The sequence below is a fragment of the Sitophilus oryzae genome, unplaced genomic scaffold, assembly GCF_002938485.1.
Source record: "Sitophilus oryzae breed Bouriz unplaced genomic scaffold, Soryzae_2.0 scaffold_808_pilon_pilon, whole genome shotgun sequence".
Taxonomy (NCBI): domain Eukaryota; kingdom Metazoa; phylum Arthropoda; class Insecta; order Coleoptera; family Curculionidae; genus Sitophilus; species Sitophilus oryzae.
In genome coordinates, this window is record NW_022147426.1 from 2,791,282 (window position 1) to 2,806,142 (window position 14,861).

At 32.6% G+C, this 14,861-nt stretch overlaps 2 protein-coding genes across 6 annotated transcripts in view; one reads left to right on the plus strand and one right to left on the minus strand.

Annotated features, from left to right (window-relative positions):
- LOC115888891 (regucalcin-like) overlaps positions 1-3,352 on the plus strand; it is an 81,986-nt gene extending 78,634 nt beyond the window's left edge. For all 4 annotated transcript variants that reach the window (XM_030908760.1, XM_030908763.1, XM_030908761.1 and 1 more), the window contains one exon: positions 3,036-3,352. In XM_030908760.1, the coding sequence (XP_030764620.1) occupies positions 3,036-3,329 (294 nt within the window). In that variant the 3' untranslated portion in view covers positions 3,330-3,352. The remainder of the gene's footprint in view (positions 1-3,035) is intronic.
- Positions 1-14,861, minus strand: part of LOC115888890 (ankyrin repeat and death domain-containing protein 1A-like) — a 148,798-nt gene that overhangs the window by 114,010 nt on the left and 19,927 nt on the right. The gene's annotated exons all lie outside the window — the stretch shown is intronic.

The following is a 14,861-nucleotide window of genomic DNA, read 5'->3' on the forward strand; positions in this document are numbered from 1 at the left end:
AATTTGGGTCGATAACTAAATAGCATCCTTCAGGTGAAAATCTACGCTATCGAAAGATGCATACCACTTCTTTTAGATAGGAACTATCGGAAAGAAGAAATAGTCATATTATCCGATAGCCAAGCAGCATTAAAAGTGGTCAACGCAGTAACCATCAATTCGAAGTCGGTTACCCAGTGAGTAAAGTTTTGTCACATTTAGGGAACATTAGAGAAGAGTTACGTATCTGCGTTTTATTGCTTCATATTAGGCAAAAGATGGGCCTGGTAACGTGACAACAACGCCATCTAGAACATATTTTTCTTAAAGGAATAAAATCCTCCCTGGGTAAATAATACCTAGAGAAGCTGAACAAATTAGGCAAAGAAACTAGTCCTCCTACTCTGGGTACAAGCTCAGCAAGGGATTTAAGGTAATGAAAAGCAACAAAATTCAGCGATCCAGCTAGAAAGGGAGCGAACACTCCACTAAACCAGAACCGTTCTGATTCCCAAGTGGAAACCAAATTAAAGCAGAACCTGGAAGCCTCCATCCGTAACCTGGAATGGGAATCCTCCAACGATCTAATTTCTATGTCACGTTGCTATTCAAAAAGAGTTAAATTACTGTGTTTTACTTTACATGCAGTTAGATGTTATATACCGCAGTGTGACTGCTTTGAATCAATTTTGCTAAATGTTGGTGACTGGTTTCAGGCAAACCGATTATGCCTGAATGACACTAAAACAGAAAGAGTTATTTTTTCCCTTAAAACAAAATATAAAATAGATTTCTGCAGTGTCCGATTTCTGGGAATAAAATTTGATACAAAACTGAGTTTTGAAAGTCACGTAGACTATGTGGCAGGGAAGGTTTCCATGAGCATGTATGCATTTCGGCGATTGGCTAAGTGTGTGGAGAGTGATGTGTTAGTAGCTACCTATTATGCTCTCATTCACTCGGTGCTTACTTATGGAATACTTGTTTGGAGTCACTCAGCTCATGCTGACAGACTGTTTGGACTGCAAAGAAAAGCGTTGAGAATTTTGTCAAATTTAAGTTATCAAGCAGATACAAAAAACGCCTACAAAAGAATGGGAATACTGACACTTCCATGTTGCTATTATCCTCCAGTGTCTTTTATTTGTAAAGGATAACCTAGAACTGTATACTACGCATGATGAACAACATAATTATGCAACCAGAAACAGAATGAATATAAAGCCTGTTCATTTGCGCCTCGGAAGATCTTGGAACTGCCCTCCTTCATTGTGCTCCTGCATGCTTTAATAAATTATCTCAAAATGTCAGAAATTTACCAAGACATCAATTTAAAACGACAATTAAAAGCTACCTTCTAGATATGGCTTATTTTAGTGTTACTGATTTTTAGAAAGCAGTGAAGGGGTATAGCGTGGCTATAGGTCAAAACATTTATATTGTGTATTTATTGTTTTTTTGTGTACTTTAAATTACTGTTTGATAATTGTTGTGTTTATTTTATAATTTTGCATTTTACAAAATATGACTTTGTGTAAGGATACTTGTATCTATTAACATGCAATAAATGATTTGATTTGATCTAAGACTTACGACCAAGAAAAATCAAAGATTTTCCTTGATTTTATTAAAAACAATCTTCGGATTGTTACGAGGTTTTCAACAGGATACTATCTCCTGATCATCTCAGTAGATTGAAGCTAAGAAACAACGGCGAATGCAGATTCTGTGTGGAAAATAGGAAAACACCAGAACACCTTATCACTGAGCACGCCCAGACGACAACCCTTCGTGCCATTAACTTTGGAACGATTGATAACGGAGATAGAGAGCTGACCTCTGTAAAACCGTCTCAGATACCGGCTTTTATCCTGTTATAAGTCCTGCGACTGTATCATGAGTTATAACTCGAAAAGGGGACACAATAGATCTATAATCATATATACATCTACAACATATTCAAAACAGATTATACCTTCCGATGTTAATATAATTTTGAAACTCTAATTTAACTGCATAAATTATTTACAATGTAACAAAGAGCAGCAACAATGTTGAGGTTTGGATATTCCCCATCTATACAATGTAACATTACGTATTGCGGCTTCCGACTAGGCGGGCTTCAAAGCGTTTCATAGTTGCATTGATTAGTGCCGATTATTTTCTGAATGACAGACACATTCTGTTTATTGACGCGAGCGTTTCAGTTTATATGCAGCTTCGCGTTTGGTTTGTGTAGTAGCCTCATTTACAGTTCAATAATACCGTATTATTATTATTAGGGAATTCAACGCTTGCCCTGTTTTAGATTTATTTTATAGCAGCGTCCACACTATGCGAGAAACAATTCGAAACATGTCAATGTCGCATTTCGTCGCCCAACTTTGATGCATTTTGATTTATTTCCAGTTGTCTTGACCTACTTCGGTTTGCCTCGACCTACCTTTCGATTCTTAAAAGCGCCTGAAAACTACTCGTGAGGAGGGCGAGGGGGATTTTTTTGCGTTTTTTGTTGTATCGTTCAATTTTGTTTCGTTTTGAGCTATTTACAAAACGTGGCATTATCTGTACCCGAGGCAAAGGATTTTTTTTCATAAAGTTCAGTAAAATAAGTTAACCTAGACGTTTCTAAAATAGCTGTTCTTACGGTGATATTTCGTTAATTACACTTCGTTTTATGTTATATTGATATATATTCCACAGAATTAATATTTGAACACGCTTTTGTTTACAAGCACATATGTAATACTGACATTACTGACTTTTAAAAAATTTGAAAGTGTCAAATTATCTATATTTCTTTCCTCTTCCATATCCCTCACCCATTTCCCTCACTCGGTTTTTCTTATTTCTCGCCTCATTTAATTAAGCAAAATACTCTTGTAATATCTTTATTAAATACTTATCTAATATCAACAAAAATAAACAAGAAGATTAACAATAATAATTGAAGATTTTAATACATTTTTTGTTGAAGGTAAAAATGCTAGACTTCTTTGGCTTAAAACCTACATTCTGGCATTTTAAAAAAGCGAATTAATTTTTATTTGTTTCAGATATTAAAAATTCATCCATGTAGCGGCAAGCTTCTCAAAGTTGTCAAAATGCCCGTCAAGTACATAACCTCTGTTGCTTTCGGCGGCAAAAACTATAACGTTTTATATGCCACCACATCCAGATTCCATATGAGTGAAGATGAAGTCTGCCAATCGAAAAGTTCCGGGGCAGTTTTTGCCATCACCGGACTGAAGGTTGAAGGTGTTCCTATGTTTAACGTAGATTATAGTGCACCCGATGAAAAACTCTCGTTTGGAGAAAGTGGCGGTGATAAAAAACAGTGTTTGGGTTAATAAAGTATTTTGTGTGCGTCTCAGTTTGTGTATTTCTTTATTCTTACGTTATTATCACAGTAGAAGGAAAAGAGTAGTTACACTCTCGCAAATATTTTCTGCCAGTTTTTACAGTCTGTCGAATATCGGCAGATTGCAGAGATTGCAGAGTGATCATGTTTGTGTCAGGTTAATTTTCTCATGACATTAACCTACTATAGTCTGTGAAACGAATAACTTTGAATTTGATAATTCCCGCGGGCTAGTGTTAATTTTATTAGGTTAGCAACTTGCGGCCATGCTGACGCAATGCCGCACGGTGGGGTATTAGCATGAAAAAGGTGATCGAAATTTGAAAAAGCAAATGTGTTTAAGATTTCCCAAAAAAAGATAAATGATAAGTTAAAGAATGTCTGCCATGAATGGCGTTGCTATGGGTGTGTTTAGTTGCATTCATTTGTTTCAACGAAACGTCAAAGTTGTTACTTCTCACAGATAAGTGGTAAATGGCTAAATTTTATGTTTAAAATTATAAATTGCTGTTGTTCTTGTGCTCTTTTTACGTTTATATTATTGTTTTGATTGAAAATGGCTCAGCAAGCTGCAGCTATGTATTCTACAAAAACGTATTATTTATTTTGATATTCTCTATACTAACGATTTTTTTTGCAACTAAAAGTTAGGCGTTCAGAAAATTTGATTAAATTTGTGACATTTCTATTATACTTAGAGATTTAGTTGCGCATTTCGAAGAATTCAGCATATTGTCTATATACGTTTTACTTAGTAAACATTGGGCTTTCATACAGTAAAATAAAATACTGCGACTTTTTGCGACTTTGCTGATAAAATGCGAAAAACATTCTTGGTTTCCTCTAATTTGCCAATCAGTGATATACTAATGCGAGGTGTAAACCGCGATGGCATTGTTGTGTACAAAGCGATCGCATTAGTGCCATTAGCAGTATAGCACAATTTGGCATTAGTAGCGACTTTAGTGGTATGGGCATTGCTCGCGGATCAGTCGTAGCATTAGTAGTATTAGTTGCGATATTACTACTGGCATTAGTGGCATTGACCGTGGAAACACTGGAACAGTGATTTTTTTTTATTTTTTAGAATCGACGAATTACCCTTTATTTTGTTTATATTATTTCCTCTTTAATTGAAAATAGCAATAATTTATATAAGGTCTACATAAAAAAATTTCGATCAACTATCTGTGTCAAATACCCCACTGTGTGCCGTCTCTAATAGAACAGCCTCGGAGCGAGAATTATGATGTCACGCTAGTTAGATACTACGGATTAATAAATATGTTGTAGAATACACGGAAAACATAATTATTCCTCGTATTTTTGGTTTGTATTTTAAAAATGATATAGTTTACATGAAATATATACATAATATACAGTAAATAAATACAATATATATATATATATATATATATATATATATATATATATATATATATATATATATATATATATATATATATATATATATATATATATATATATATATATATATATATATATAGTAATAAATACTTTGGCAAATAAACTATGAACCATACAAATGCAGCAAACGTTTTACAATATACAAATAATGAATAGGTAGATAAGATAATGGGTAAAATGTAAAATATATTTTAAATTTTGGGGTTTGAAAATCGATCTAATTTAACAAAAAACACTCAATATCTACTAATAGTGATGTATTATTATTAGCATTCACAAAATTTATATGTATATTTTGCAAGTATCAATGTTCGAAAAATTATATTTGCAAATAATACAATATCATAGAAAAAAAGGCGTCAGCGATGGCTATGAAATAAAGATCGCTGTCATTTTATATGTAATATTATTCTAAAATTTTTGATTTTCTTAGGATTTAGGTTCGGGAAAAACGCTGATTAAATTTTCATATGGATTTTCATTATTTTTTTTGGTTAACAAAAAACGTTTTAGTATAACCAAAAATACGAGGAATAATTATGTTTTTCATGTATTCTACAACATATTATTAACCCGTAGTATCTAACTAGCGTGACGTCATAAATCTCGCTCCGAGGCTGTTCTATTAGAGACGGCATTGGTCTGATATTTAAAAATGTCAAAAACTGATGACATTTTACTTTTGACAATTATGACGTTTCGTGTTGATTTTTGCAAGAAGAGGAAGAACTGTCACTTGTTCTATTATTTTCCTTTTCTATTTCACGAAAGTAAAAAGAGTTACCTATCTGATTCGTTCAGGCACTCAATTTAAAGAATATCAGTAACTTTGTTGATAGAGGGATTTTATATTTGCCATGTTGGTAAAAAATAACGGTCAAAATTCAAAGTTATTCATTTTATAGACTATAATTTGATATTACTTTCATTTAAACGTCAGTTTTTTATCGATTTTACTTTTGACACCATCATTGAACAGAAATTTGTTTGCTAGTACCGAAAGCACCGAAAAAAAACTGGAAGTCCCGGTTCCTTAGAGGCATGGTACCGAAATTACCGGTTCCGAAAAACAGCTCCGGTTCCGGAAACGCTATAACGTACCATAACCGTGAATCGCCCTATACAGCGTGAGTCTGAAATAAGTGCAAATATTTTTAGGGGTAGTATATTTTGGCCCCAGACATATGAGGATTTTTCTGCGCAATTTTTTTTTCGAAAAAAAATCTGGAATTTATTTTAGTTTTTAATTAAAAAACATAATTTCTTGATAATATGGTAACTAGGGTTCTTTTGAGATATCAAAGAAAAGTGATCTGAAACATTTAAAAAAAATCATCCCGATCCATCTCACACTTTTTTGAGCCACCCTATAGAAGTTAAAACAAAAAGTTTTTTTTATTCTGGGAGCTACAGATGCTCAACGCACTGTTGCCGGACCCTGTATAATACAAATAAACCGTAAATACAGCAATATAGCAATACAGCTCGCAATATAGTAAATTACAAAAATTGTCGTTTTTTCAGTATGTCTATATAAATACATATTTTTGTTTTTCCTGAAAATCGAGGCAAAATTACAGTCCTTTTATTTGCCCACATAAATATTAAATGATGCTGAACTTTATTGTTTGAAAATATTTCTTTTATTTGAAACAAAAAATATTCTTGGGCCTGTGAAAGTTACAGAGAAAATATTATAAGCCCATGTTTTTTTATTTCTTCTTTTAGAAATCCATAAAATGGAGATAAAATGTTGTTCCTGAAAAATATAGAACGGTAATGTCTGCAATGTTAAAAATTAATAATTTAGTAGTCAAAATACATTTATTTTTATAAAAGAAAGGCTTTCCCCCTAATATAATATTAGGGAAAAGTCGCCTATACCGGGTGCATCTCAAATATGAGTCACTCCAATAACTTTTTTATTTTTTCAGCTAAAAAAACAAGATTTGGTATGTTAGTATATGACATAAATTAGGAATGATTGACGTATTCAATTGTTTTCGGTCACTTCCTGTTTCACAGGAAATTACTATAACTTTTGATTTTTAAATAGCACCGTTGGGTTTTTTACTTTATTCGACAGAAAATGACACTCCGAATAGAATGCTATGTCATATGTCAACTTTTGACATTTTCGGATATGGATTATTTCAAATTGGAAAATGCGTTTTATAACGCCAATTTGACTCGAAATACGAAGTGTGTGGTATCAAATTATTCATAAAAAAATGCTTCTATTAGAAAAAATTGAGATATGATTAAAAAGACGATTTGGGCATCATTTAATCGGCCAGGACAAGACAAGAAAAACGTTAAACGATCAAATATATTTTTCCAAGGCTCCTTGATTAAAAATTCGTGTTTTTAACACAGCCACTTTGGCACTTTAGAAAAATTAAAATTTAAAATACGATTATATAAAATACAATATGGGGGGCCATTCTATTCAGAGTAATAAATAAAGTAAAAATATACCGAGGGTAAACAAATAATGAGCGCTGTGAAGCAGAGATAAGAAGGCGTATAGCAATGGCACGGACGGCTATGATGAGCCTAAGAAAAATATGGGCAGATAGGAACATAACTAAAAACACCAAAAAGACCCTTGTTCGATCTTTGATGTTCTCCATATTCCTATACGGGTCTCATGGACCGTCAAGAGCGCTGAAAGACACCGTATAGATGCATTTGAGATGTGGTGCTGGAGGAGAATGCTCAGTATCCCATGGACAGCTCGAAGAACGAACCAGTCAATTCTCAATGAACTCGGTATCACAGATCGATTATCCACCATCTGCCGTAGACGCATCCTGCAATACTTCGGTCATATCACTCGCAGAGATGAAGACAACCTTGAAAAACTCATAGTACAAGGCAAAGTAGAAGGCCGAAGACCCAGAGGACGATCACCATCAAGATAGCTTGACCAAATAGCAAATACTACAGTTTATCCATTTCAATGAAATCTCCGAGAGGCGGAAGATCGCCAACGATGGAAGATCAAAATCACCAGAAGAAGAAGAAGAAGAAGAAGAAGAAGAAGAAGAAGAAGAAGAAGAAGAAGAAGAAGAAGAAGAAGAAGAAGAAGAAGAAGAAGAAGAAGAAGAAGAAGAAGAAGAAGAAGAAGAAGAAGAAGAAGAAGAAGAAGAAGAAGAAGAAGAAGAAGAAGAAGAAGAAGAAGAAGAAGAAGAAGAAGAAGAAGAAGAAGAAGAAGAAGAAGAAGAAGAAGAAGAAGAAGAAGAAGAAGAAGAAGAAGAAGAAGAAGAAGAAGAAGAAGAAGAAGAAGAAGAAGAAGAAGAAGAAGAAGAAGAAGAAAGAAGAAGAAGAAGAAGAAGAAGAAGAAGAAGAAGAAGAAGAAGAAGAAGAAGAAGAAGAAGAAGAAGAAGAAGAAGAAGAAGAAGAAGAAGAAGAAGAAGAAGAAGAAGAAGAAGAAGAAGAAGAAGAAGAAGAGAATTTTAAAAATCAAAAGCTCTAGTCATTTCCGGTAAAACAGGAAGTGACCAAAAACAATTGAATACGTCATCAATCCTAATTTATGTCATATACTAACATACCAAATCTCGTTTTTTTATCTGAATAAATAAAAAAGTTATAGGGGGTGAGCCACTTTTGAGACACCCGGTATATTAATTAATACATGACAATCATCCAAATGGATATTATCATCTTTCATTAAAAACAGTACTTTAACAAGACGTTGAGTTAAAGGAGCCGAATTCCAAGTTTAGAAACTATTTCAATTTGTTAGAGAGCCATATGGAAAAGCTCTAAAATACGACCTTAAAGGTAGAAATAAGGCAGAAGAAAATTCAAATATTCGGCTGCGAAATTAGAAATATGTTCGCTGCGCAGCCTGGAAAGAATTGATGGAAGTTAGAGGGTACTCAAATATTAATGTGGAAGAACATAACGAAATTATTATTATGCCAAAATGGTTGAAAATAGAAAATAGTTTCAAGAATGAAATTTGGAAATTATAATTGATATTTTTTTGAAAAGACTTGAATATGGAGAACTAACCTCTGTAAAACCGTCTCAGATACTGGTTCTTGTCAAAGCTCTGAGACTGTATAATGAGTTATAACTCAAGAAAGGAGGATAGAATATATTTGTAGGGTTGCGCTGATTGATTTCCCTCTTCCCTACAGGGTGGCGCCTCTCATACGCCGCGGAAGCTCCAAGGAGAACGGCTGTTTATATCGAAATGAAATTTTGGCAACATAATATGTAGGTCAACTGAAAGCATTTTATAAAAATATATAGAATTATACAGGGTGTCTCCAAAAAAAGTTACACATCAAAGTTGTGTTTTTTTCTAATGGAATACCCTATATATTAATTGATTTTCGGATACTAGGAAAAAAAATAAATTTGATATATTGATATTTGATCATTGATATGTAACTTTTTTTGGGGACACCCTGTAGAACTCTCTATAATTTTAAAAAGTGCTCTGAATTAACCTACATATATATGCTCACAAAATTTCATTTCAATACAAACTGTCGTTCTCCTTGGAGCCTCCGCGGCATATGAGAGGAGCCACGCTGTACAGGGTGGGTCAAATTCGACGCTTTTAAATGGAAACACCCTGTTCTATAGAAGATAGACGAAAACTAATATCGGTGTCTGGAGCTCAATTTTTATCAAAAACATGATGGTGAAAACCGCACATCAATATCTGTTACCGTTTCGGAGTTACGGGGTGATTTTCAAAAATGTGCATTTTTAACAAATCGCTGTAACTTTTTTGCCATGGAAAATTTTCTATTTCTATGAAAACATTTCCAAAGCACCTTTTTAGGTAGAATTTAATGGTTTAAGTATAATTTTTTTAAAATTAATAATTTAAGAGTTATCAACAGAAAAATTGATTTTTTATTTGGGACACCCTCTATATTTTTAATTAACTGAAAATAATTTAAAATTACCTTTCCAAAAATATAGCACACTTGATATTTTGTTATAATCCCCTTCGAAATACAGAATTTTTAAAAGTTCGCGACTTTTAACTAGTAGGCTTTGGACCCCTTATTGATGATATGCGCTTAATAGAACTCGAAAACATATTTTTCCAGCAAGACGACGCACCGCCTCTGAACGCTGAAGTTTTCAGCAAATTTTTGCAGCAAATTTTAAGAATAATTGAATAGCTAATCAAAATCCCAGCCGTTGGCCGTCGAGGCCGCCTGACTTACTGCCCATGGATCTAATACTGGAATGGATATATTTGCGGAAGAATAAAGGTTCCTTATTCTTCCGTATAATCTAGACAAGAATTAGAAATACTTAGCAGTTATGAGAAGGTATCTTTCACCCCCATTGAGTTAATGAATTCCGCGAGAAATGTTCAAAAACTGCCCCCACTGTCCATAACAGAAGACGGTCGATATGTCGAACATCTGTAGCAAAATCTCATGTCTTGGTTTGCTATTTATTTTTATTGTTATTAGATATAGTTTAAATGTGTTGATGTTGGTTAAATATATTTTAAATTGTTATAAAATTCTGCGTCTCTCATAGCAAATATTATTTTCGTTTTAAATGATGCTCACAGCTAGATTTTTTTTGCATTACAGCCGTTCAAAGCCTACTTATTTAAAGCAGGCGAATTTTTATATACTCTATATCTCGAAGAGGAATCGAGCAAAATATCCAGTGTGTTATATTTTTGGAAAGGTAATTTTAAATTATTTTCAATAAATTAAAAATATACAAGGTGTCCCATATAAAAAATCAAATTTTCTGTTGATAATTCTTAAATTATTAATTTTAAAAAAATTATACTTAAACCATTGAATTCTACGTAAAAAGGTGCTTTGGAGATGTTTTCATAGAAATACAAAATTTTCCATAGCAAAAAAGTTACAGCGATTTGTTAAAAATGCACATTTTTAAAAAACACCCCGTAACTCCCAAACGGTAACAGATATTGATATGCGGTTTTCACCATCATGTTTTTGACAAAAATTGAGCTCCAGAGACCGATATTAGTTTTTGTCTATCTCCTATAGAAAAAGGTGTTTCCATTTAAAAGCGTCGAATTTGACCCACCCTGTACAATCCACAATATTTTGCTAGCTTGAATGCGGAGTGGGGTTTGGTTGATTTTTTCCTCTCCCTGTTTGAATTGCCCTGTTAGTTACGGTTGATCCTAAATATTTAAAGTTGTCGACCTGTCTGACCAGAGTGTCATCCACAATAAAAACTGCAAAGGCTGCTTCACTATTGACTACATCACTATTTATTTTGTCTCTCTTATTCAATGTCAACAAGATCGTATAAAAGAAACAAAAATATAGCGGGATTTTATGTTGTGTAAAAACCAGAGGGTCATAAAACAAGCGCCATTAATCACAGCGCCGGCGGCGTCTTTTGTTGTTAAACGCGTAAAAATGATGGTCTGAAGTGACGAAAATGTCTACGTAACGACGATGAAGCTATAGGGGCGTAATGCCAAAATATCGAAATTTTCTATTTTTAAAGTAGGTTTATATTCTCTAAAATGATTTGATATAGTGGCTTGTCGTAAAAATTTTGTTACTAAAGATATTAAACCGCAGTAAACTCTAAATTTACAAATGTTTGTGTTCAAGTTTACTAACTACGTCAAAGCATTTGTATAGTTTCTTAACTTGTTTGAACAAACCCCGAATAAGCTGTTATTCACACTAGTCTCTAGCTTTCAATTAACTCCTAGCTTTCAACTTTGTTCTATAAACATTATAAAAATTTTCGGAAGTAATTACCCGAGTGCATCAAAATTACCCATAATTTTTCATTTAAGCATTATGTCAATAAAAACTGCTGCCCGACTCCGAAGTAGGAGAGCTCTTCCAAAATATGAATATAAACGAATGCTGTTTTTTATTGACAACATGCTTAAATGAAAAATTATCAGGCTAATTTTGATGCACGAGTGTAATTCGGTAGAATATTACCCGAGTAAAAAACATGAAAATACAAGTGAAAATACATAGATTTTTTAAAAACATTTATTTGAACATATTAAAAAAAATCTATTTAAAAATGAAGCAATAAAATGAAACAGAACTTATAACATTAGAAATTAAAAATGACATGAAGAATTGCAATGAAAAACACAGTTATAAATTATATTATTATTATGTTTAGATTCCGTTACGGTACTTAAAGATGCTGAATTTTTGTATTGAAATTAAAAGAACCTATATGTATATACGAGTAGTAGGTACAAAAACACATTAGTATTATTATTAGAACTTGTAGCAGTTTCATTGTCTCTAATTTTTTCTACCAAATTTGCATGATGTTCATCATCGAGTTGAAGGTAAGGATTAACTGACTTCGGGTTTTGCGTGCCCAGTTATTTTGACCATTGTGTTCTCCTCAGCTCTCTTCTTTGTTAATGTCGACACAGCTGTTGCACGTAGCGAATGATTAGTAATTTTTACTTTCTCCGTAGCCAAACCTGATTTTTTCGCTTCGATAGACACCCATTAAGCAATCGTATTTTTCCCAACAGGAAGATTCTTGAACCATTTACTCATTTTCCAGGAAGGATTTACAGTTAAAAACAATCTTGGAACATTAATTAATTTTATTTTTTCCATAAATTTTTGGAATAACCTTACTGGACATATTGTCAAGACTTAAATAGATGTCAACTTGGGTTTAGATCAAATTGGAAAAAAAACACAAATAATATAGTTCTAGTAAATAAAATATAATTCGAGTAAACCAATTTGATATAGGCCCAAGAGATCGGTTACCTGCATGACATCGACCCAGATATGTTTTTAAATAACATTGATAATTAAACAATTAAAATACAACAATCTCGGGTCGATAATCAAACACAGGCTACCAAAGTTCGATTTCCTCATGGTCATAGCCGGGTGAATGTAATTAGATGAAAACAGATTGAGCGACGTAACCGGCGATGACCACGAGGGATAGAAAATATAAAAATGTATGCTGAAGAGAGTCAAAAGTGAGTCCATCGATGTGAGTCGTATTATACAGTCAGTAATTCGCGTTATCAGTCCGTTAGTAGAAGACAGCGCAGACTGAAGATGTTCCTGTAAGTACTTAGTTAAGTAAACCGTTAAGTCTTGGCATTCCCCAAAATTGTATTATACTGTGAACTTTATATTAAATAAATGTATATTTTATTCAATGGTTGTTTTGATTGAGAGAGAGAACCTGGTATAGCGAACCTAGCAAACAACCCCCAGCTAGGTCGCGACATATGGTGGAGGCGCCGGGTTGACCTCTATGACCAGCCATTTTGACGGAGCACAAGGTTTATCTCCTCCTTGAGTGGTTTTATCGAATATCGAGTTGTATTCAATGCGACCGGTGGGGGTTGTCCTATATTATCAATATAATCTTTAAAATAGGAAACAAAACATTCTCCTCCCTCTCCTCCTAGCCATGCCAATTCGTAGGATAATACAAAAAATATTTTTTTTGCAAACCATCGGGACATTCCTCATTACACTTTCGTACCATGAATTTTGAATTCTTCGTGTTTGAGTATCTTATAGAGCTTTCTTTTTTTTGTATAGGATCCATCTGCAATTCCTTCCTTTTGGCACTTTTTGCCTCCCGGGATATTTTAAATTCGGTGTCAGTAAAAGGATTAAATTTAATATTATATTATTATATTATATATATATATATATATATATATATATATATATATATATATATATATATATATATATATATATATATATATATATATATATATATATATATATATATATATATATATATATTTGTTTTTTTTAATAAATGTTCTATTTCAAAAAATATAAAAGCTTCAACCTTTTAAAAGTGGGACAAAATAAAATCCTAATATAACAAATGTACATGCAAGTAAATCAATTCGTTTTTATATTATTTATGAAAATATTATGCATGAAAAAATGTAATAAATTTACTTTTATTTCAAATGTCATAGGAAACAAGCCATAATAAATTATCTTTTTATTAGAATTGAGGATTGTTTTTATATTAATTTATCACCACCTCCATATATACCTACCCACACATATACAAATGACCAGTGATTATATGTCTTTTATTATTGATAATAAATGTGGCATGACATTTATATGTTACTGTTATTGTCTAACATTTGTAAATATACAGGGTAAAATAACTCAACTGTAATATACAGGGTGGCGCACCTCATTCCCCTCGGTTGATTATACGAAAACGGAAAGATGTAGAAACCAAATATTTTATGGATATATGCGAGGAGGCAATATGCACAATTTAAAATTATTTTGAAATATACAGGATGTTTTAGAACTAAGATATTTTTTCTTACGGAAACCCCGGTATTTTATTTCATTTTTGGATTCTTGGGCTCAAAAAAAGACACTTATTATTAGGGTTAAATATGTTTAAAATCTTTGGTTATTGAGATATTTAAAAATATTTAAATATGCATGCTACAATAGAATAAATTATTAACACCCTGTACATTACTTTTCAGAATTAATTCTTGTGCTGAGTTTAAAGGTACAGAAATAAACTTTACGCAAAAATGTTATTGCTTCCTTAATTCTATACAGGGGTATTAAAAATTGCTGATCTATTTTAATAATTTATTTTATAAAAAAACTTGGTTATTTCAAATAGAACTGTATTTTTTCAAATAAATCGAAGTCAATTCAAATGCTCTTTTAAACTACACACACCGGAAAAGTCTAGGGATATTACAATTTTATCCAGCCATCGTCAGTAATTTTATTATTTGCATTTCTGATATAATAAAATTAAAATAAACAAATAGTTTACAGGACGTATTGGAAATAAAAATGCGAAATTTACCGAATTTTTCAAATTTGCCTTGATTTTTATTGAACTCAAAAAAATACACACATTTTTTTTAATTCTAAAGTGTGAATTAAAATAAAAGATAAAACCATTTTTCCTTAATAAAGGGTATAGCCTCCTCTACTGTTAATTACATCCCTACATTGTCTCTCCATGCTCCTGATCAGTCATCGAATTGTCGATCTCTTCTTGAGGTACAGCCTGCCACGCTGCATTCGCGGCCCGAACCAGATCCCTACGAGTTTCACGAGGCATACCC